At 35.9% G+C, this 24019-nt stretch overlaps 1 protein-coding gene across 2 annotated transcripts in view; it reads left to right on the forward strand.

The window, feature by feature from the left end:
* PHKB (phosphorylase kinase regulatory subunit beta) overlaps positions 1-24019 on the forward strand; it is a 242624-nt gene that overhangs the window by 33800 nt on the left and 184805 nt on the right. For both annotated transcript variants that reach the window (XM_045076026.1, XM_004744118.3), the window contains exons 4-5: positions 685-823; positions 18153-18252. In XM_045076026.1, coding sequence (XP_044931961.1) covers positions 685-823; positions 18153-18252 — 239 coding nt within the window. The remainder of the gene's footprint in view (positions 1-684; positions 824-18152; positions 18253-24019) is intronic.

A 24019-nucleotide genomic window follows, 5' to 3' on the forward strand; every position in this document is an offset into this window, starting at 1 on the left:
GTGGGTGTATATTTATATTTCAAGGCTCTTTTATAAAAGGTAATAAAGCATTAATTTCAGTTTTTTAAGTAAAATGTTCTCCAAATATTTATTTACTTATTTTCATGTCATAAGGATAAGATTTGATTTTGACATGTTACTGTATCTCCAGCCTGTATAATATAATATGTTATATTATATTATAAATATATACATATATATATAATATTAAAATAAAATGAATACATTCCTCTGAAGACAGGACACAAGTTAGTCATCAGTGGAAAATAAGATTTGGATTTAGCGATTAATGCCACTCTTTGTTGTACATTTGCTTTGTTTCCCTATTGAACTTGTTGTTGAAAATATCCTTCTTTTTTATTGGTCTTTTTTTCTTTTCTGTACCTGATGTTGCCTTACTACACTTATTGACATTAGGTAGGCTATGCTAAAAGATTTTTAATTGCTAATTAGCTGAGTTCTTTCCTCAAAAGTAGAAATACCCTTCCTTCAGGGTGGATTCCCACTTAAGTTGGAGTGAGCTACATGAAGCAGTTTCTGCATGCTAAAAAATTGCATATTATAGGTAAATTCAGGAACAACAGAAATGTCAAAAGTAGAATGAGGAAACTAAAGATTAAGATCTTCAGCCCAAGGAAAATGGATGGCTGTACAATTCATTCTTTTTCTTGTGTTCCATTCCAGTCAAGTCAACATTGCTACTGTATCAAAGTCCAACCACAGGTCTCTTTCCCACTAAAACATGCGGTGATGATCAGAAGGCAAAAATCCATGACAGTCTGTATTGCGCTGCTGGGATCTGGGCTTTGGCTCTTGCATACAGGTAAGCTGGTGTGTGCGCTTCTAGTAACTTTAAGTCTGGATAATAGATTTTTGTTGGCCTAAGACAAATTGGGCAATTGTTGGGCTTTGCTGCTGATTTAATGTGTAATCTGTGAGCGCTCATATCTATCTAGGCCTCTAAATATTTAAGTTTTCTTAAGAGTTTATGCAAGACTAATTCTGACATTTTATGATTTTGTCACCAAAATTTTTTTCATCTCTAGATATTTAAGTCATCATTTGTTTTTGGCAGAATGATCTCCCCATTCTCCTTGACTTGGTTGCTTTCAATCAGGGGGACATGATGGCTGATCGAATTTTGCAGATGATAAAACTAGGGCCCAGGTAGTTAACAGATTTATCCAAAGTTACACAACTAGTTAATGATAGAGCAGGGCTGAGGCCCATTGCACCCCACCCCACTTTAGAATTTTACCCCCTACAATTTCACTGAGGTATCATTTGTTAAATAAGGCTATAAGTCAAATAATTATTTTATAAAGTAAAAAAAAAAATCCCCGGGGCACCTGAGTGGCTCAGTGGATTAAGCCGCTGCCTTCGGCTCAGGTCATGATCTCAGTGTCCTGGGATTGAGCCCCGCATCTGGCTTTCTGCTCAGCAGGGAGCCTGCTTTCCTTCGTCTCTCTCTCTGCCTACTTGTGATCTCTCTCTCTGTCAAATAAATGAATAAAATCTTTTAAAAAAAAAATCCCTTCACAATATAAAATATATTCTTACTTTATTTTGTTATATATGGAAAACATCCAATGTGTGTCCTGATTCATAGTCTATAGGAATACATTTTAACTGTTATTAAGATTAGGTTTCTGAATATTAATTATCTGGAGGTGAGACATATGCATATACTTTTTAAATTATGTTTAGTTAGCCACCATATACTACATCATTAGTTTCTGATTTAGTGTTCAGTAGTATATTAGTTGCATACAGCACCCAGTGCTCATTACATCATGACCCCTCCTTAATTACCCATCCTCCCACCCTAGTCCCTTCCAAAACCCTCAGTTTATTTCCCAGAATCCATAGTCTCTCATGGTTAGTCTCCCTCTCTGATTTCTCCCATTCAGTTTCCCCTTCTTTCTTTTATGGCCCTCTGTGCTATTCCTTATGTTCCACATATGAGTGAAATAATATAATTGTCTTTCTCTGATTGACTTATTTCACTTAGCATAATACCCTCTAGTCATTTCCATGTTGTTGCAAATGATACATATTCATCCTTTCTGATGGCTGAGTAATAGTCCATTGTATTATATGAACTGTATATTCTTTTTATTTTTTTAAGTTTTTTTATTTTTTAAAGATTTTGTTTATTTGACAGAGACACAGTGAGTGAAGGAACACAAGCTAGGGGAGTGGGAAAGAGAGAAGCAGGCCTTCCACTGCTCAGGGAGCCTGGTGCGGGGCTCAATCCCAGTATCCTGGGCCTGATGCTTAACAATTGAGCCACCCAGACTCCCTGAACCATATCTTCTTTATCCATTCATCTGTTGAAGAGCATGTCAGCTCCTTCCACAATTTGGCTACTGTGGACACTATGAACATTGGGGTGCATTTGCCCCTTGTTTTCACAACATCTGGGGGTAAATACCTAGTAGTGCAATTGCTAGGTCAGTGGGTAGCTCGTTTTTCCCTTTTTAAGGAACCTCCATACTGTTTTCCAAAGTGGTTTAACATCTTGCATTCCCACCAATAGTGTAAGAGGGTTCCCCTTTCTCCACATCCTTGCCAACATTTGTTGTTTCCTGCCTTGTTAATTTTTGCATTCTAACTATTGTATGGTGGTATCTCATTGTGGTTTTGATTTGGATTTCCTGATGTTGAAAATTTTTTCATGTGTCTGATAGCCATTGCTATTTCTTCTTTGGAGAAGTATTTGTTCATGTCTTCTGCCCATTTCTTGATGGGATTATTTGATAATTTTGGTGTTGAGTTTGAGAAATTCTTTTTTTTTTTTTTTTTAAAGATTTATATATTTATTTATTTGACAGCAATAGAGATCACAAGTAGGCAGAAAGGCAGGCAGAGAGGCGGAAGCAGGCTCCCTGCCAAGCAGAGAGCCTGATGCAGGACTTAATCCCAGGACCCAGACATCATGATCTGAGCCAAAGGCAGAGTCTTAAACCACTGAACCACCCAGGCGCCCCGAGAAGTTCTTTATACATCTTGGATACCAGCCCGTTCTCTGTAATGTCATCTGCAAATATCTTCTCCCATTCCGTGGACTGCCTTAGTTTTGTTAATTGTTTCATGTACAGAAGCTTTTAATCTTGATGAAGTCCCAAAAGTTCATTATTACTTTTGTTGCCCTTGCCTTTGAAGATGTTCTTGAAAGAATTTCCTTGGCCATTGTCAAAGAGGTTACCACCTATGTTCTCTGGGATTTTGATGGATTCCTATCTCACACTGAGGTCTTTCATCCATTTTGAGTTTATCTCGTGGATGGTATATGAGAGTGGTCCAGTTTCATTCTTCTCTATGGAGCCCTCCAATTTTCTGAGCACCATTTATTGAAGAGACTGTCTTTTTCCATTGGATACTCTTTCCTGACCGTTAGTTAAGGGTCCATTTCTGAGCTCTCTAGTCCATTCCATTGATCTGTGTGTCTGTTTTTGTGCAGTCCCGTGCTGTCTTGATGAGCACAGCTTTGTAACATAGCTTAAAGTCAGGCACTGTGATGCCCTCAGCTTTGGCTTTCTTATTCGACATTTCCCTGGCACTTTGGGGTCTTTTCTGGCTCCATTCAAATTTTAGGATTGTTTTTTCCAGCTCTGTGAAAAATGTCAATGGTCTTTTGACAGGGATTCCATTGAAAGTGTAGATGGTTCTGGACAGCATAAACATTTCCACAATGTTTATTCTTCCAATCCATGAGCACGGAATATTTTTCCATCTCTTTGTGTCTTCCTCAGTTTCTTTCGTAAGTGTTCAGTGGTTTCTAGAATGTAGATCTTTTAACTCTTTGGTTAGTTTTATTCTTAGGTATCTTGGTCTTTGGTGCAGTTGTAAGCCGAATTTATTCCTGGTCGTATTGTTAGTGTATAGGAAAGTGACAGATTTCTGTGCATTGATTTTGTATCCTGCTACGTTGTTGATTTGCTTTATGAGTTCAGGTGATTTGGAGGTGGAGTCTTTTGGGTTTTCCACATAAAGTATTATGTCCTCTATGAAGAGTGAGAGTTTGACTTCCTTGCTAATTTGAATGCCTTTTATTTCTTTTTGTTGTCTGATTGCTGAGGCTAGGACTTCTACTACTATGTTGAACAATAGTGGTGAGATTGGGTATCCCTGCCCTATTCCTGACATTAAGGGAAAAGCTCCCAGTTTTTCCCCAGTGAGAATTCTATTTGTTGTGTGCTTTTCATAGATGGCTTTTATGAGATTGAGGTATGTTCCCTCTAACCCTCCATTGTGAAGAGTTTTTAATCAAGAAAGGATGCTGTATTTTGTCAAATGCTTTTTCTACCTCAATTGAGAGGATCATATGGTCCTTGTTTCCTCTTTTGTTGATGTGATCTGCGATTGTTGAATCTCCCTTGCATGCCAGGAATAAATCCCACCCTGTGGTAGTGAATAATCCTTTTTTCTTTTCTTTTCTTTAAAGATTTTATTTATTTATTTGACAGAGAGATCACAAGTAGGCAGAGAGGCAGGCAGAAAGAGAGCTGAGCAGAGAGCCTGATGTGGGGCTCGATCCCAGGACCCTGAGATCATGACCTGAGCCGAGGGCAGAGGCTTGACCCACTGAGCCACCCAGGCACCCATGAATAATTTTTTTAATGTACTGTTGGATCCTTTTGACTAGGAACTTGGTGAGTATTTTGGCATCCATCCATGTTCATCGGGGATTTTGCTCTGCAATTCTCCTTTTCTTTGGGGGTCTTTGCCTGGCTTGAGGACCAGGGTAATGCTGGCTTCACAGAAACAGTTTGGACATTTTTCTTCCATTTCTATTTTTTGAAACACCTGCAGTAGAATAGGTATTATCTCTTTAAATGTTTGGTAGAATTCCCCAGGGAAGCCACCTGGCCCCGGACTCTTGTTTTTGGGGAGTCTTTTGATAACTGTTTCAATTTCCTTGCTGGTTATTGGTCTGTTCTGATTGTCTATTTTTTCCTGTTTCAGTCCTGATAGATTATAAGTTTCCAGGAATGCATCCATTTCTTCCAAATTACTTAGCTTGTTGGCATATAACTGCTAATAATAAGTGCTAATAACTGTCTCTGTTTTCTTGGTATTGGTCGTGATTTCTCCCCTTTTGTTCCTGATTTTATTGATTTGGGTCCTTTCCCTTTTGTTTTGGTTAAGTCTGGCCAGAGGTTTATGGACCTTATTAATTCTTTCAAAGAACTAGCTTCTAGTTTTGTTGATCTGTTCTACTGTTTTTCTGGTTTCTATTTCATTTATCTCTGCTCTAATCTTTATTATTTCTCTTTTCCTGCTTGCTTTAGGTTTTATTTGCTGCTCTTTGTACAGCTCCTTTAGGTCTAAGGTTAGCTGTGCATTTAGGACTTTTCTACTTTTTTGAGAGAGGCTTGGATGGCTATGTATTTCCCCTTTAGGACTGCCTTTGCAGTATTCCATCGGTTTTGGACCAATGTGTTTTCATTCTCATTAGTTTCCATGAATTGTTTAAGTTCTTTTTAAACTTCCTGCTTGACTTGTTCATTCTATAGCGGGATGCTCTTTAACTTCCAAGTGTTTGAATTCCTTCCAAATTATTTCTCGTGATTGAGTTCCAGTTTCAAAACATTTTGGTCTGAAAATATGTAGGGAATAATCTCAGTCTTGAGAAAAATGAGTATTCTGTTGTTTCAGGGGGAAATGTTCTGTATATATCTACAAAGTCCACCTAGTCCAATGTGTCATTTAGAGCTCTTGTTTCTTTGTTGATCTTTGGTTTAGACTATCTGGCCATTGCTGAGAGTGGAGTGTTGAGATCTCCTATTAGTATAGTATTATCAATATGACTATTTGGGTGAAGAGTTGGTTTATGTAGTTGGTTGCTCCCATGTTGGGGGCATAGGTATTTACAACTGTTGGATTTTCTTGTTGGATAGGCCCTTTAAGTATGATATAGTGTCCCTCGACATCTCTTACAACAGTCTTTGGTTTAAAATCCAATTTGTCTGATACAAGAATTGCACCCCAGCTTCCTTTTGATGTCCGTTGGCATGATAAATCGTTCTCCATCCCCTCACTTTCAATCTGGAGGTGTCTTTAGTTTCAAAATGAGTCTCTTGTAGACAGCATGTGAGTGGGTTCTGTCTTTGTACCAGTGTGCAACCCTGTGCTGTTTCATGGAAGCATTGAGGCCCTTCATGTTGAGAATAACTATTGAAGGGCATGAATTTAGTGCCATTGTATTGCCTGTAAAGTCCCTATTTCTATAGATCATCTCTGTAGATTTCTGGTCTAAAATACTCTTGGGGTCTTTCTTCTTTATCGAATCCCCCTTAATATTTCTTTCATGGCTGGCTTGGTGGTCACATATTCTTTCAGTTTCTGCCAGTCCTGGAAGCTCTTTGTCTTGCCATCTGTTCTGTGTGACAGCCTTGCTGGATAAAGTATTCTTGCCTGCATTTTCTTCTCATTTAGTACTCTTAATATACCTTGTCAGACCTTTCTGGCTTACCAGGTCTCTGGACAGGTCTGACATTATTCTGATGTTCTTCCCTTTGTATTTAAGAATTCTCTTCCCCCTTGCTACTCTCAGGATAGCTTCCTTGGCTCTAAGATTTGCAAGCTTCATTATTATATGCCGGGATGTTGGTCTGTTTTTATTTATATTGGGAGGTGTCCTCTCTGCCTCTCTGTCAGGAATACTTGTTTCCTTCCTTAGATTAGGATGTTCTAAGCTATGATTTCCTCAAATATACCTGTTAGTCCTCCCTCTCTCTCCTACCCCTCCAAGATCCCAATAATTCTGACATTGGAACCTTGCATTGTGTCGCTGATCTCTCTAAGTCTGTTCTCATGGGTTTCTATCTTCCCTTCTTTCAGCTTATCTTGTAGATCAGTAATACATTCTTTTGTTTCATTTACCCTGGCTGTTAGAGCATCCAATTTTGACTGTATCTCATTTATAGCATTTTTAAGTTCAGCCTGATTAGATCTCATTTCTGCCCTTAGAGATTCTGTATTGTCACTAATGCTTTTCTAAAGCCTAGCTATTGACTTTATAATTGCTATCCTGAATTCTACCTCTTATATCCATGTCCATTAGAACTGTGGCAGAGGACATCGTCTCTGGTTCTTATTTTTGTTGGGATTCCATTCCTGTTGAGGGATGGTTGAGGGAATGTCAGAGTCCAAAATATCAAATGTGAACCAAGCAAGATGCACCCTCAGAAAATCTAGAGTGGTTGGAAGCCACCACCGAAAGAAGCAAAGCCAAGGTGAAACACAAGAGTAAAAATTTTAAAATAAAAAATTTAAAACAAAAAATTTTTAAAAGGCAGGGGTGGGAACAAAAAAAAGGCAGGGGTGAGATAAAGTAAAGGGGGCTGTAATCTCTCAGTGTGGACAGTGTAGGTTGTTCCAGTGTTCCTGGGTGTATTTTGGTCTGTTTGTTAGAGGACACTGCTTACCAAAATTACTGGGAAAGTAAAACTTGTGTATATATAAAGGTAATACTGATTAGGGAAAAAGGACTGCAATGAAGCATATAGTGATAAAAAAATACATAGGTGTGAAAAAGTACAAGTTAAAAAGCTATTATGAAATATAAGTTGATATATTAAACATCTAGTTATAATGAGAATAAGGTCAAAAAAATTCAGAAGAAGCATAAAAGAAGGAATAAAAAGAAAAAGAGATTTGGTTCTGAAAAATAACAAGCTGTGAGACAACGCTTGGAGCTCTATATAGTAGTTTCTCCTGGTGTAGGGATTTTACATTTTTATTGGGATTCTAGGGCTGTCGTCCTCTTACTCTTCCAGACTTTCTTCTTGGGGAGAAGCCTGCCACACTGTTTCTCACACAACCCTGCTTGGGCAGAGGTACCCTGCTCCCTGTCAGAGGGATGGGCTCAGTGGAAACGGGTCTTTGTGCTTTCGTTCTCTGACTGACAGAAGAGTTTACACAGTTAATTGTAGAGAGGAGGCCACATCAAAAAGAGTGGGAAGGGCAGTGACATGGGTGGGAGTCAAACCCCCTTTGAGACTAACCACAAAGGAGAGGGATACCATAACCACAGAGAAGTATGAGGATCAGACTCCATACCAGGTACTCCAGGCACAGGGGACCCTCACTGGCAAGATGAGTCCCTATAACACTGGGCTTAGATAAATGTATGGGGCTTAACTTCAGGAGTTTTTACAATTAGCAGGGTTCCGTTCTTACATTAAAAAATAGTACATTTTGCTGTAGGATAACTGGTATGTGATAGGAAACTGAGCTCCTGCCTTTAAAGAGTCAACATAAGGGGCGCCTGGGTGGCTCAGTGGGTTAAAGCCTCTGCCTTCGGCTCAGGTCATGATCCCAGGGTCCTGGGACTGAGCTCCTCATTGAGCTCTCTGCTCAGCAGCGAGCCTGCTTCCTCCTCTCTCTCTGCCTGCCTCTCTGCCTACTTGTGATCTCTGTCTGTCAAATAAATAAACAAAATCTTAAAAAAAAAAAAAAAAAAAGAAAAGAAAGAGCCAGCAAAAGTAACATGGTTGAGATACAGCAAAGAAGGAACAGTTGTAAAAAGTTTTGGCATGTCCATAAAGGAGATTTATTTATTAATATCAGAATAAGTGCTAGAGGTGCAGGATCTTTAGGAGACTTCTCCAAGATCAAAAGAGGTGGCAAGTGCCATTTCTTTCCCCCTACACAGCTTAGAACGTGGGACACTTGTAGAACCAGCAAAAATACTCTCCACTTATCTTGCTAGCTCCAAGTGCCCTGACCTTGTGTTCTCCTGGACATCTGTTCCATCCAACCAAGTCCATTTGTCAGGAATATCTCCAGAGTACCTCCTGCCACAAAATACTCTACAAGTACTTCTGGGAGAGACTCCTACCATTTTACAGTGACTCCTGCCCTGGGGAGTGGGAAAAGATAATCACATACCCTAGTAAGTCCATAGTTCCAGCAGCTGAACTTTATAGCTAGCAGCTCAGAGATAGTTCCTTGCCAATCAGTGTTACTGCAGTCTTGGCAAACAGATTGGGGCCAGGTATTCTGGTTTTACAGTCAGCACTAACTACTAACAAAAACCTGTCGGGACAAGAAAAGTAGGTCAGTGTGACCTCACACAGGTCAGTGTGACCAGCCCCAGCAGGTTGGCTGAGGGCAACCATCTGGTTTGATAGATGACACTATTGCAATACAACCCCAAATGCAACTGCAAACTGGCCCCTTAACAATACGGAGGCAAAACCCTACTTGGTGTATTAACAACAGGCAAAATAGGCCATTGCATCTCATAGGACTGAAGGCAAATACAGCTCAGCCATAATAGTAGGTTGCATACAACTCACATGGGAGACACCACTAAATGATGTGTCTGGTTTTGGTGAATAGAGAGCATTGTGTTATAGGGCACTACAGGACCTTGTCTTCATAAGGCCACTACTTTCAAGAGCAGGTGATGTAGCTGGCTTTTCTAATACATGGAAACAACCAGTTAGACAAAATGAGATAGAAAAATATAACCCAATTGGAAGGACAGGACAAAACCACAACAAAAGAGCTAAATGAAATGGAAATAAGCAATATGTCTGATAAAGAATTCAAAGTAATGGTCATAAAGATACTCACTGGCCTTGAGAAAAGAATGGAGGCTTTCAGTGAGGCCTCCATCAAAAAGAAAATGTAAAAAAGAACCAGTCAGAAATGAAGAAGTCAATAAATGAAATAAAAAATACACTGAAGGGAATCAATATAAGGATAGAGGTGGCAGAAGAATGTGATGATCAACTTGGAAGACGGTAAAGGAAAGCAACTTGGCTGAATAGCAGAAAGAAAAAAAGTACAATAAAAAGTTGTAATAAACAATTTCAGCAATATGATCACATGTAATAATGGTCACCTTATAGGGATCCTAGGAGGTAGAAAATTTATTTGAAGAAATAAAATGAAAAACTTCCCAAATCTAGGGAAGGAAACACATGCATATTTGGAAATCACAGAGAGCCCCCAATGAAATTAACCTAAGGAGGTCCATACCAAGCCACATAATAAAAATGGTAAAAAGTAATGACCAAGAATTTGGTCAGTAGAGAAAAGGCAGTAAGAGAAAATAAAACAGTTACAAATAAGGAAACCTCATAAGGCTATCAGCTGATTTTTTCAACAGAAATTTTGTAGGCCAGAGGAGAGTGGCATGGAAGGAAAAACCTGCAAGCAAGAATATGCTCCCTAATAAAGTTATAATTCAGTATTGGAGGAGAGTGAGTTTTCTAGAAAAAAAGTTAAAGGAGTTTATCCCCACTAAACCAGCCTTCTAGAAGTCATTAAAAGGAATTCTTTGAGTCGAAAGAAAAGGCCATACTCAAAGGTAAGAAAATTATGAAAGGAAAAAAATTCACAGGCAAATGCAAACATGAGAAAACTAGATTAATCACTTATTAAACCAGTACAGAGGCTAAAGTTAGAGAGCAATAAAGTCAATTGTATCTATAAAAATCAGTCAAGAGATTCACAAAATAAAAGGATGTTATGTATGACATCATATACATGAAACATGGGGAGGAGGGAGTTAAAATTCAGTGCTTTTCGAATGGATTTAAAAGTAAGTGACCATCAACTTAATATAGACTGTTGTATGCATTAGATGTTATATGTGAACCTAATGGTAACCACAAATCAAAAACTTATAATAGATACACAGAAAATAAAGAGGAAGAAATCCAAGCATAAAACTCAAGAGGAAGAGAAGAAGAAAGGAAAAGAGAAGAGCTACAAAAACAAGCATAATATAAGTAACAAAATGGCAATAAATATATACCTGTCCATAAAGTACTTTAAATGTAAATGGACTAAATGCTTCCATCAAAATACATAGTGCAACTGAATGGATAAAAAAGCAGGACCATTATCTGTATGCTACCTCTAAGAGACCCATATCAGACCTAAAGACACATGTAAATTGATTTTGTAGATAGAGAAAAACATTTATCATGCAAATGCAAGCAAAAAGAAAGCTAGTTTAGCAATACTTGTATCAGACAAAATAGACTTTAAAACAAAGACTATAACAAGAGACAAAGAGATCATAATGATGAAGCGAACAATCCAACAAGAGGGTATAACAATTGTAACTATTTATATACCCAACATGGGAGCACCTAAATACATAAACTATAATATAGACAAATGGATAAACTGATGGGAATACAATAATAGTGGGTGACATTAATACACTAGCTACATCAATGTAGATCATTTGGACAGAAAATCAGCAAGGAAAGAGTGTCCTCGGATTACACATTGGATCAGATGGGCTTAACATATTCAGAACATTCCATCCAAATTAAGTGGGATACACATTCTTTTCCAATGCGCCTGGCATAGTCTCCAGGTGATATCACATGTTAGATCACCAAAGAAATCTCAATAAATTCAAAAAGACTAAAATAATGTTATGCATCTTTTATGACCAAAACAGTATGAAACCAGGAAGTAATAACAAAAACAAAATCTGTAAGGGACACAAATACATGAAGATAAACTAACAGTCTACTAAACAATGAATGGGTCATCTGACAAAATCAAAAACTACATGCAACAAATGAAAATGAAAACATGAGGTGACACAAATACATGAAGACAAAATAACATTGTACTAAACAATGAATGGCTCATCCATCAAATGAAATAAAAAACTACATGTAAGCAAATGAAAATGAAAACACAGGTTGTCTGGGTGGGTCAGTCAGTTAAGCATCTGACTCTTGGTTTTGACTTAGGTCGTGATCTCAGGGTTGTGAGGTCAAGTCCTCTGTACTCTGTGTGGAATTTGATTCTCTCTCCTTTCTCTGCCCTCCTGTTCATGATGTCTCTCTCTCAAATAAATAAATCTTTAAAAAAAAAATGAAAACACAATAGTCCAAAATTCGGGGGATACAGCAAAATCTGTTCTAACAGGGGCAAAACCTCAAGAAAAATTTCCAATAAACAACCTAATCTTAACAGCTAAAGGAGCTAGAAAATGAAGAACAAAGTTAGTAAAGATTAGAGTAGAAATAAATGAAATAGAGACTAAAAAACAGTATATTAATGAAACCAAAAGGTGGTTCTTTATAAATCTCAATGAAGTAGGTAAGCCTTTAGCCAGACTTCAATAAATAAATAAATAAATAAATAAGGAGAGGACTCAAAATAAAAAATGAAGTAGAAGTAATAATAATACAGAAATACAGTGGATTATAAAAGAATATTATGAAAAACCATATGCCAACAAATTGAACAACCTGGAAGAAGTGGAAAATTCTTAAAAACATAAAACCTAACAAAACTGAAGCAGGAAGAATTAGAAAATTTGAACAGACCAATTACTAGCAATGAAATGGACTCAGTAATAATAAAAAAAAAAAACTCCCAACAGTAAAAGTCCAGGACCAGAGCACTTCCAAGGATGAATTCTACCAGATATTTAAAGAAGAGTTAATACTTATTCTTCTCAACTATTCAAAAAAGTAGAAAATGAAGGAAAGCTTCCAAATTCATTCTATGAGGTCAGCAGTACCCTAATATCAAGCCATATAAGACACTGGAATAAAATTACAGGTCACTATCTCTAATGAGCACAGATGCAGGGATTCTTAAGAAAATGCTAGTAAACTGAATCCAACTACATATTAAAATAAATTAACGATCAAGTGGGATTTTTTTCAGGGATACAAGGGTGGTTCAATATTTGCAAATCAATGAATGTGATATAATCAACAAGAGAATGGATAGAAACATGATCATCTCAATAGATGTGGAAAAAGCATTTGATGAAGTACATTATCCATTCATGATAAAAGCTCTCAACAAAGTAGTTTTAGAGGGAACATACTTCAGTATAATAAAGGCCATATATGAAAAATCTGCAGTTAATATTATACTCAGTGGTGAAAAACAGAGCTTTTTCTCTCAGATCATGAACAAGACATGTATGTCCACTCTCACTACTTTAATCAATATAGTACTGGAAGTCCTAGCCACAGCAATTAGTCAAGAAAAAGAATGAAAAGTATCCAATTGGAAAAAAAAGAAGTAATACTTTAACTATTTGTAGATGAGAGGCTATATATAGGAAACAGAAACTATTAAAGCTTTACCAAGTAACCCCTAGAACTGATAAATGAATTCAGTAAAGTCTGAGAATACACAATTAATATACAAAAACCTTTTGGCTGCTATACTCTAATAATGAAGTACCACATGAGAAATTAAGGACCTGTCCCAATTACATTTGCACAGGGAAGAATAAAATTACTAGTAGTAAACATAACCAAGGAGATGAATGACCTATACTCCAAACACTATAACTTCTGAACATAAGTGAAGATGATACAAATAAAAAAATATTCCATGCTCATGGATTAGGCGAACTGATATTGTTAAAATGTTCATACTACCCAGAGCATCTACAGATTTGATGCAATTACTATTAGAGTACCAACCACATTTATCACAGAACTAGAACAAATAATCCTGAAATTTGTATGGAGTCACAAAAGACCCCAAATAGTCAAGCGATCTTGGGAAGGAAGAACAAGTTGAGAGTATCACTATAGCAGAGTTCCAGATAGAGAACAAAGCAGAATAATCAAAACAGTATGGTACTATCACAACAGTAGTCACATAGATCAGTGGAACAGAATTGAAAGACCAGAAATAAACCCACATTTGTATGGTCAATTAATTCTGCAACAAAGGAGACAATAGTGTACAGTCGGGAAAAGACAGTCTTTTCAGTAAATGGTGCTGGGAAAACTGGACAGCTACATGCAAAAGAATGAAAACTGTACCAGTTTCTTACACCATACACACACACACACACACACACACACAAGAAATGGATTAAAGACCTAAGTGTGAGACCTGAAACCATAAAATTTCTAGAAGAAAACGTAGGCAACAAGTTTTTAAAAAATGACCATAGCAACATTTTTCTAGTTATATCTCCTCAGGAGAACCAAAACGAAATTAAACTATTGGGACTATACCAAAATAAAAAGAATGTGCACAGCAAAGGAAACCAGCAGCAATGCAAAAAGGCAACCTAGTGATTGGGACAGCATCTTTGCAAGTGATATATTTGAGAAGGAGTTAATATCCAAAATATATAAAGAACTTAAAACACTCAACACAAAAAACCCCAAATAGTTCAATTAAAAAGTGGGCAGAGGATCAGTATGTCCAGTGACATACTGGCTAACAGGTATATGAAAAGAAGGGCGTCATCACTAATCATTAGGGCAATGCAAATTAAAACCACAATGAGATATTACTTTACACCTCTCAAAATCTAATATAAAAAACAAGAAATTATAAGCATTGGAGGATGTGCATAAAAAAAAAATCCCTTGTGTGCTGTTGGTATGAATGCAAATTGGTTTAACCTCTGTGGAAAACATGGAAGTTCCTCAAAAATGTTAACTAGAATTACCATATCATTCAGCAGTTCCTCTATTTGGTATTTATCCAAAGAAATTGACAACACTGGTTCAACAAGATATGTACCCCAATGTTTATTGTAACATTTGCAATGTCGTAGATACAAACAATATCATTGTTTCCATGCCTAGAAACATCCCAAGTGTCCATTCATTGATGAATGGATAAAGAAGATATATTATGTGTGTGACACACACACACACACACATACACACACAGAGAAACTCACACTGGAATATTACCCAGTCCCAAAAAAGAATGAAATTTTGCTATTTACAACAACATGGAGGGATATAAAGGGTATAATGCAAAGTAAAATAAATTGGAGGAAGATAAGTTCCATATGATTTACTTATGTGGAATTAAGAAACAAAACAAATGGACAAAGAAGAAAAGAGGCAAGCCAAAAAAGACCCACAACAAAACAAAACAAAAACCACACTTTAAAATGCAGATAGCGAATTGGTGGTTGCCAGATGGGTAGAATAGATAAAGGAGATCAAGAGTACACTTATCTTGATGAGCCCTGGGTAACATTTGTTGTTAAATCATTATATTGTATTCCTGAAACTAATGTAACACTATATGTTAATTATACTTCATTTAAAAAATGAAAAAAAAAGGAAAAAATGTTATATTAGTCAACAAAAAATAAACATGAAATTCAAATCCAATCCTTGATTGGATCATGCATTAGAAATAAATCCTAGGGGAGCCTGGGTGGCTCAGTGGGTTAAAGCCTCTGCCTTCAGCTCAGGTCATGATCCCAGGGTCCTGGGATCAAGCCCTGCATCAGGCTTTCTGCTCAGTGGAGAGACTGCTTCCTGCCCCTCTCTGCCTACCTCTCTGCCTATTTGTGATCTCTGTCTGTCAAATAAATAAATAAAATCTTAAAAAACAAAACAACCAAAAGTATAAATCCTAGAAGGTATATTTTGAGTATAATTGGATAGATTTGTTATAGTATATATATTAGATAATTTACTAGCAATATTTAATTCCTTGGATATAAAGGTGAATGTCTTTGAAGACAAATTTTTGAAGTGTCTGAAGGTGGTGATTTTTGTAGTTTCAAAAAGTAGAAAAATTATAGAGAATGCAAGCTAATTTTAGTAATTGGGGAATCCAGGTGAAGATTAAAATGTTTATTCATTATAACATTCTTTTCATTTTTTCTATGGACCTGAAATATTTCTGAATAAAATTTTTGGGGAATTTTGCTTGAAAAAATATAATATATAGGCCTTTTCCCAGAAATCTTCAAATATTTGATAGAGAATTTCAAGTCCTTTCTTTGTGGGCATACTCTATGTACTAACTCCCTGGATAATTATCTTCTTATATATGTAAAGCATTACATTTTTTTTTTTTTTTAATTACTAGCAAGGGAATTGTTTCCCTTTTGGAGAAATGCAAGAGTACTTATCACAGAATTATTTAAGTCCTTTTTACTTTTGCAACATTAAATCATGAAAGGATTTGTTTAGAGAATTTCCATGTTAAATTAATAGACTTTTTTTTTTAATTATTAGATGTTTCTAATTCTCCTTGTTAATGGTAGTAAAGTCATACAGATTACATTAGGGAGAATTCTTAAAAAATTAAGCTGTCAATATTTTTTTTCAGAAACTTTTATTTACCTTTTTTTATTAATGAATGCATAATATAAAATTATTAATTTTTTAAAATTGTGAGTAATTTGATTTTTCTCATTGCATTGGTTTTCAGTCTTATTAACAATCTCTTGAAACCTCGTATCTGTTTGGATTTGTTTCTGTGTGTGTGTTTGTGTGTGTGTGTAGTGAGTGCTTAAAAAGATTTTATGCACATTTATATTTTACATGCATGTAAGAATATAATTGGTGTTATTTAATTAATCAGATATGGTCATTATTTTGTTTTTAGAGACAACAAGATGATTTCTTTGCAAAAATACACTTTAATTTTTTGAATATAGTATAATATTTTGAATGTAATATAATATTACAGGTCCACATTATAATTTTGTTGAGGAAAGAAAAATTGACTAGCATGTTTGACTTTGTAAAATGTCATTTATAGGAACGCCTGAATGGTACAGATAATTAAACATCTGACTCTTGGTTTTGGCTTGGATCATGATCTCAGGGTCTTTATGCACCACACCCAGTGCTCCATGCAATACGTGCCCTCCATAATACCCACCACCAGGCTTACTCCATCCCCTATCTCATCCCCTCCACAGGGCTTGTTAAAGAGAGTAGAATATTGCCAGATCCTGGCAGAAAATAGAGAAATTATTTTGGATCATCAGATTCACTTTAAATCTTTGAAAAGGTAATATATGTAGACTTGTTGCCTAAATGTTTTTACTCACATAAAACTATTCATTTACTTTCTCAGTCAGAAGAAAAATATTCTTCTGGTTTCTGTTTTATTTGCAGAAGAACAGAGAAATAGAAGTTCATTGAAATATAAGAACTCTATAATGGGTGATTTATTCGGAATATTTTTGTTTTGGTTAAATGGTTGTTGAAATTAGGGGCAGAGAATTACTTTAAAAGACAAATTTGGAAAAACTCGATTTGTTTTTGTGTTTAGATGAAGTAGGAATTGGAAACAAATTTTTCATTGAGCTTAATCTATCCAAAGTGTGCTGTTAACTTCAGCTATCAATACCTGGTCCACTGTTACCTGTGCCATAATTTGTCTCTATTAAAACACTTGTGTAGCACATTAGACAGAAAAATAAAGCATAGAGCAAAATCATGGTACTTGCATCTGAAGGGAGGAATGATGTTCTAATAACAGCTTGCTTTTGCCTGACATTGACAATGCTATGTTAAAATGATCATTATTCCTTCTAGTACTGGTATATGAGGTGTGCAGTTGGAAACGGAGGTATTGTAGTATACTTTTTAAGGAGACAAGTGACACTTTTTATCAAGTATGGATGATTGCCAGATATTTCCATTAAGAATTAGCGAACCAAGGAATAAGTTACTTTCATTTACAGTAGTGGGTAACTCTCATTACTTTTTGATTCATGGTGAAAAAGGAACTTAAGGACAGAAGGACATCTTAACCTTGCTTTATAGTTAGATTTTAGCTGTTTTTTTTTTTCTTTTTGAAAGCCAACAATATAAACATTGGTTGATTGATTTTAAACTATGAGCCAAGAGTATAAAACTGCCCAAACACATCATGTTTCATACTGGATATGTGTTTATTTGAAGACATCCTTGACTAAACTGCCCACCCTGACATTATTAAACACATGGTAGAGCAAAGAAGGCATGTGTCCACCTTAATCTGCGTTGCCTTGAATCTAAGTGGCCATTGCATAACCTAAAGGGATTGATACTAAAAATTGCCTCTACTCTATAACAGCAAATTCAAAAAATCTCTTGGTAGATTTTTCCAATATATCATATCCTTTAAAGTTTCAGCCAAGTCAATGTAGAAATATTGTATGCTATTTCTGAAGCAATTGGCTTACTTCCTTAAAAAAAGGAGAAATCAACACAAGTTTCATCTTGGGATTTTTTTTTTTTTTTTTTTTTTTTTGCAGCATTTCTACATCTGCTGGGAAAATGGAGTTTCACTGTTACAGAATTAGTAGATGTCGCCAGAACATAGGATTAGTCAGATAGTTAAATACTTAATTACCGAAAGCTCTGCTTCCTTTTCAAATGCATTTCCAATTTGTTTCATGAGTTATCTCTCTCACCCAGGCGCATTGATGATGACAAGGGAAGGACCCATGAGCTGGAGCACTCCGCTATAAAATGTATGAGAGGAATTCTCTACTGCTATATGCGTCAGGCCGATAAGGTAAAACACTGTAGTGTGGACTGGAATTCTCACATCATTCTGAAGGATTAATTTAACCAGTATAGCAATAGCATCTTCTGAAGAAGAATGTACTTTCAAAAGGTAAAGCCACATCCTAGGGCTGTCTAGATAGGTTAAAACAGCCTCTGCATTCCCAGCCCAGGGTTTGAAATACTGAAATTGAAGAAACAGATTAAGTGAGAGTTGATGGAGAATTGTTATTTAGGATTGAATTTGTTTGTATTTCACATCTGGTGTTTGCTTGATAAAGACTCAGTTTCTCAGGAACCTTACAATATCCATAAGTCTAACGAATATTATATTGCTTAAGAAAATCCTTATCAAAATTCCTTTTGCACATGTGATTGCCCTGACTTAAATGAACTTCAGTTTATTTTTGTTTTTTAGATTCTATTTATTTATTTGTCAGAGACAGAGAGAAGGCATGCGCACAAACCGGGGAGTGACAGGCAGAGGGAGACGCAGTGTCCCCTCTGAGCAGGGAGCCTGATGTGGGCCTTGGGCCCAGGGCCCTGGGATCATGACCTGAGCCAAAGGCAGGTAGATACTTAACCAGCTGAGCCTCCCAGGCATCCCCGAACTTCAGCTTAAAAATACTTAATAATTTACATGTAGAGAGGACAGAAATGATTGGCTTAGAAAATAGCCAATTTTACAGGTTATTGTGGAATACATAATTGGTAATTATTATTGTTATTATTAAAGTAATATACATAATAAGAACTGCAAGGTACTATGTAAATATAATATAATATTTCTCCTACTCACCTACATCCCTTTGTCCCCAGGTCCTAATATATTACGTGTCCATATATCAGTGAGTATATCTTGGGCCCCCAAGACTACCAGGTTCGATGGTTCATGAGCAAAGATGCACATCAGTAATTACACAGGCAATTTTGATCACTTAATATTTTGTATATTTTTATCTTGTGATTATTAGATTTTTTGTGATCGCACATTTTCTTCCTAAGATCCGTATCTGAAGTTAAAGCTGACAAAAAATTATATTTTGCCCTCAGAATGTGACAACAAGAAAAGGTTATTTGGCAGAAAAAGTCGATTTTTTTCACCAGCTGATAATAATGATATGTAATAAACCTGTAGTTGTCTGCTGAGATTTGATTTTATAAATCATTATTATAAAGATCTTTCATTTGATGAAATAATATCCTATTGGTGTACTTGAATTAAACTAGTGTGTTATATATTTTGAAGTAACTGTGATTAAAGATTTTTTTTTCTTCTGGGAAAATTACTGTGAGAAGTTTACTGTTTATTTCACATTTATTATTTCATGAATGGCTAATGTCTTTGAATTAACTTTTCTCTTAAGGAAACATTGTGAAAGCCATGAATTTCATATTTACTAAACAAACTGACAGACTTAAAATTAGTATGGTTTATCAAAAGGGAAGAAATAAAGAGTTCCTTAAGTGGCTTATTTAACCAGTTGTTAATATCTCTTTCTAAATATCATTCAACCTTACTAACCAGTCTTCACAATTTTTTTTTAAGATTTTTATTTTATTTATTTGACAGACAGACACCACAAGTAGGCAGAAAGGCAGGCAGAGAGAGAGGAAGGGAAGCAGGGTCCCTGCCGAGCAGAGAGCCTGATGCGAGGCTCAATGCTAGGGACCCGGGATCATGACCTGAGCCAAAGGCAGAGGGCCCAACCCATTGATCCACCCAGGCGCCCCTACTATTTTTTTTTTTTAAATTTAAATTTTGTTCGTTAACATATAGTGCAGTATTGGTTTCTGGAGTGATTCATCACTTACATGTAATATGCAGTGCTCATCGCAACACATGCCATCCTTAATACCCGTCACCCAACTAGCCGATCCCCCACCAGCCTCCCCCATCAATCGTCAGTTTATTCTTTATCACTTATAGCTTGTTTCCCTCTCTCTCTTTTTTCTTTTTCCCCTTCCCATAACGCTCATCTGTTTTTTTCTTCAATTCCACATAAGATTGAGATCAAATTTGTCTTTCTTTGACCAATCTTCACAATTACGTTTTCTTTTGAATATAGCTTAAATCGGACTTAAGATGTCTTGAATTTCATAAATTATAAAGGATTAGCGTTTCTTTCCTTTATTTAGTTATGATGCTAGACAATTAAAATAAGTATGGGGGAGCCTGTATGGTGCAGTTAAGTGTCTGCCTTCAGCTCAGGTCATGATCTGAGGGTCCTGGGATTGAGCCCTACATCAGGCTCCCTGCTTAGCAGGAAGCCTGCTTCTCCCTCTGCCTCTGCTGCTCACCCTGTTTGTGCTCTCTTTCTTTCTGACAAATAAATAAAATCTTAAAAAGTAAGTGTGAGTTTTAAGAGAAGGTATGGGGCACATTAGGATTAGGTATTTATACTTACCACCAAATATAAGGTTTTACAGATTTTAAAGAAGTTTTTATAGTTGTGATTTTTTTTTTTTAAGAGAGAGCTCATGCACGTGTGTGTGTGGAGAATGGTGTAGAGGGAAGGAGAGGGAGAGAGAGTCTTAAGCAGACTGCCTAGCTTGGAGCCTGACACAGAGCTCGACTTCACAAGCCTGAGATCATGATGTGAGCTGAAATCAACATCGGACACTTAACCACCCAGGCACCCCTGTAATCTTTCATGATCCCATAACTTTTTATCGTTAGAATGGAGGATATTATCATGATTCACATATGACTCTGAGGGAATGACTCTGAGATTAGATTTAACCACACACAGCCAGCTCACTGCTTCCTACCAAACCTTCACCTTGTTGATGTTTACAGTTTCTTTCATGATATGTAGTAGTAGGGAAGGTTACCAAATTTTAAAGTTGTGAAATGCATATCTTTTGCCTCTTTCTGAAAACTAATGTGAAGCATATTTGTAGTAATCATTTGCTATTTGATACTAAGATTCATCTTCTTTGTCCTCTGAAGTAAAATCATGATATACTTCTTGACATATTTTCTAAAAATACTATGTAAAAGAAATATTTTATTTCATTATGCACTTGAATGAATAGAGTTGTCCTTGTTTTGCAGAGTGTAGAGCGATCTGATTTCTATTACTATCGTGCTACTTGTCTTAAAATGCCTACTTATTCATCTTAGGTGTTTTTCTTTTTTTAACTTCTAGATGTTCATATACTTATTCTCTCATTTATTCTATTTTCTAATACTCCCTAAGGAGAAGCATTCAGAATTTTTCAAAATAAATTCAATTTGCATTTAGTATTTTGGAAGGCACATATTTCCTATAATTTATAATGGACTATGAATGTTGCTGTCCCTAGCTGTCTACATAAAAGATTTGTCTAAAATGTTATTGAGTAGTGTCTAGTTCAGATTTAATGATTTTTAATGAAAAATCATTAAATTTTATAAAATTTATCATTCCAGCATTCCCTTATGAGATGATTTTTCTCACTTAAATGCTATGTTATTTTATAAATTAAGAATGGATAACAAAATACCCACCTTTTCCTAAATGATAAACTTTTATTCACAATGATTTAAGTTTTCAGGAAAAATCTAAGTAAAATACAAACAGCGAAAACATTATTCTAGTTATTTTTTGGCCTAGAAAATTTTGCTTTAATCATTCTTTATTTTTACTTGCCAAATGCCAGACATATAAAATAATGATTAATGTCACCTTATTATTGACTGATTTCAAGGATAATTATTGTCTATAATTCACAAACACTATGTCCCATTAATTTTCAAAGCTTGTATAATTTGGGTCTTACTTTTTTCTGAAATTTTAAGTTGTTTGTCTTTTAACAGCTGCAAGACTCAAAACATGGTTACATAATTTTCCGTTTGAGTATATTTAATCATTTAATAGTTGCTTTTCCCCTGACACAGTGATTGAATATAAATTCTCATGCTGGGCACTTGTGTGTCTTGAAGACAAATGACAAACACTGCATTGTCAACTGTAGCAATAACTTTATTAAACAGTTAAGACCTTATCCTTTTGGGTCTCTATCAAGTAGGCAGAATGTATTTTTTTTTTTTTAAAGAATGTATTTATTTATTTGACAGAGAGAGATCACAAGTAGGCAGAGAGGCAGGCAGAGAGAGAGAGGAGGAAGCAGGCTCCCCGCTGAGCAGAGAGCCCGATGTGGGACTCGATCCCAGGACTCTGGGATCATGACCTGAGCCGAAGGCAGTGGCTTAACCCAATGAGCCACCCAGGTGCCCCGAGTAGGCAGAATGTATTTTAACTTAACCATATTTTTGTCTAAGAGCCCAGACTAATAATGTTCAATACCTTGAGATACAAGTGTGAAACGACCACATTTGATTTCTATTTGTGTAGTCTAATACTGTGGCTGCAGTTTCAGATACTGAGAAGGAATAGCCTTCTCACCTTCTCTGAGTTAATACTCAATGGCTTGGTCACTGTACATAATACACATAGAAGATACACATCCCTACCTTTGTCCTTACCCTTTCATTCCTGAGTATCTACTGGTAGGGCCTAGCTTTCATTTTGTTGACTTGAATGATAGGGAGGGCTGTGTATTTATCTGTGGAGTATTTACAGGCTCTTGGGGGTGGGGAGGGGATGCAAAGATGTATTAACCCTCTAGCATGGCACTGTCCAGTAAACTTTGTGTGATGACAGAAATGTTCTGCATTAATGTGTTGGACAATGCAGAAGCTACTAGTCACATATGGTTACTGAGTGTTTGATACAGTCAGTGTGACTGAGGTACTGAATTTCTGAACTTTGTTTAGTTGTAATTTAGTTAGTTGTTTATTGCTAGTGGCTGCCATATTGGGTAGTGTAACTTCTAGAGACCTATTAGATAGAGATACAGACAACTAATAAAAAGAAGAGAGAAGAAGTTACTGAAGGATAAATACCCTGTGTGGAGTCCAGAGGAAGGAATTTAAGGAACATTTCAGAAGGGACTTTATAAAAGAAGATTTTTTTTGGAGGTAGAATTTTAAGGTTGAGAGAAAATTTGAAGGTGAAGAAAAGAACTTGGTTCTATGTACTTCCTTAGCCAAGTGAAACAATGCAAAGTCATAACATTGTAGATATTATCATCACTTACATATTTTAAAAGGAAGAAAAAATTATTTCATTTACATATAGCTAGGTGTTATTATATTCATTGTCTGTTTTTATTCACCTTATACTTCTAGGAGCTAGAATAGTACTTGACATATGATTGGTATCAGTATATAGTCACCAAATTGAATTGAACAGGCCCTTAAAAAGTAGATGGATTTCTTTTTTTGTCCTTGGAGTTTGTTACATCACTTAGTATTTACTTAGTATTCTAAAATGGTTAAACTTTATATGCAGTTAATAAATACAAGTGTGTTATGTTCTCTTGGAATTGATGACTTAGTAAGGAGAGTATATGTGGCAAAGGAAATGAAAACCTGTTGATAGGAACGTAGGTTAAAATTTGTCATCTTTAGAGAAAGAAACAGCATTTGAAGTTTTGAACGCTTACTTAGAATTAGAATTAGAATGAGGTCTAAATCCATGGAAGCATTTCCAAGTGACAGTACAGTGAGGTGTAATCCCTGAAATCCTGTCCCACAGAGTAAACTATTATTTGACCCTAAAATAAAATGAATATAAAACAATTGTAAAAGCTGTTGGTACCATACTCACAAGCTCCATATTACACCTGACTTGCTATTTTTGAAATACCAGCTATTCAATAATAATGTTAACTGTTTAGTTAGTAGTTATATGAGTTTTGTTGGTGTGTTGTTTCTTTAGAAAAAGTAA

Source organism: Mustela putorius, unplaced genomic scaffold, assembly GCF_011764305.1.
Source record: "Mustela putorius furo isolate JIRA1106 unplaced genomic scaffold, ASM1176430v1.1 tig00000174_pilon_pilon_pilon, whole genome shotgun sequence".
Taxonomy (NCBI): domain Eukaryota; kingdom Metazoa; phylum Chordata; class Mammalia; order Carnivora; family Mustelidae; genus Mustela; species Mustela putorius.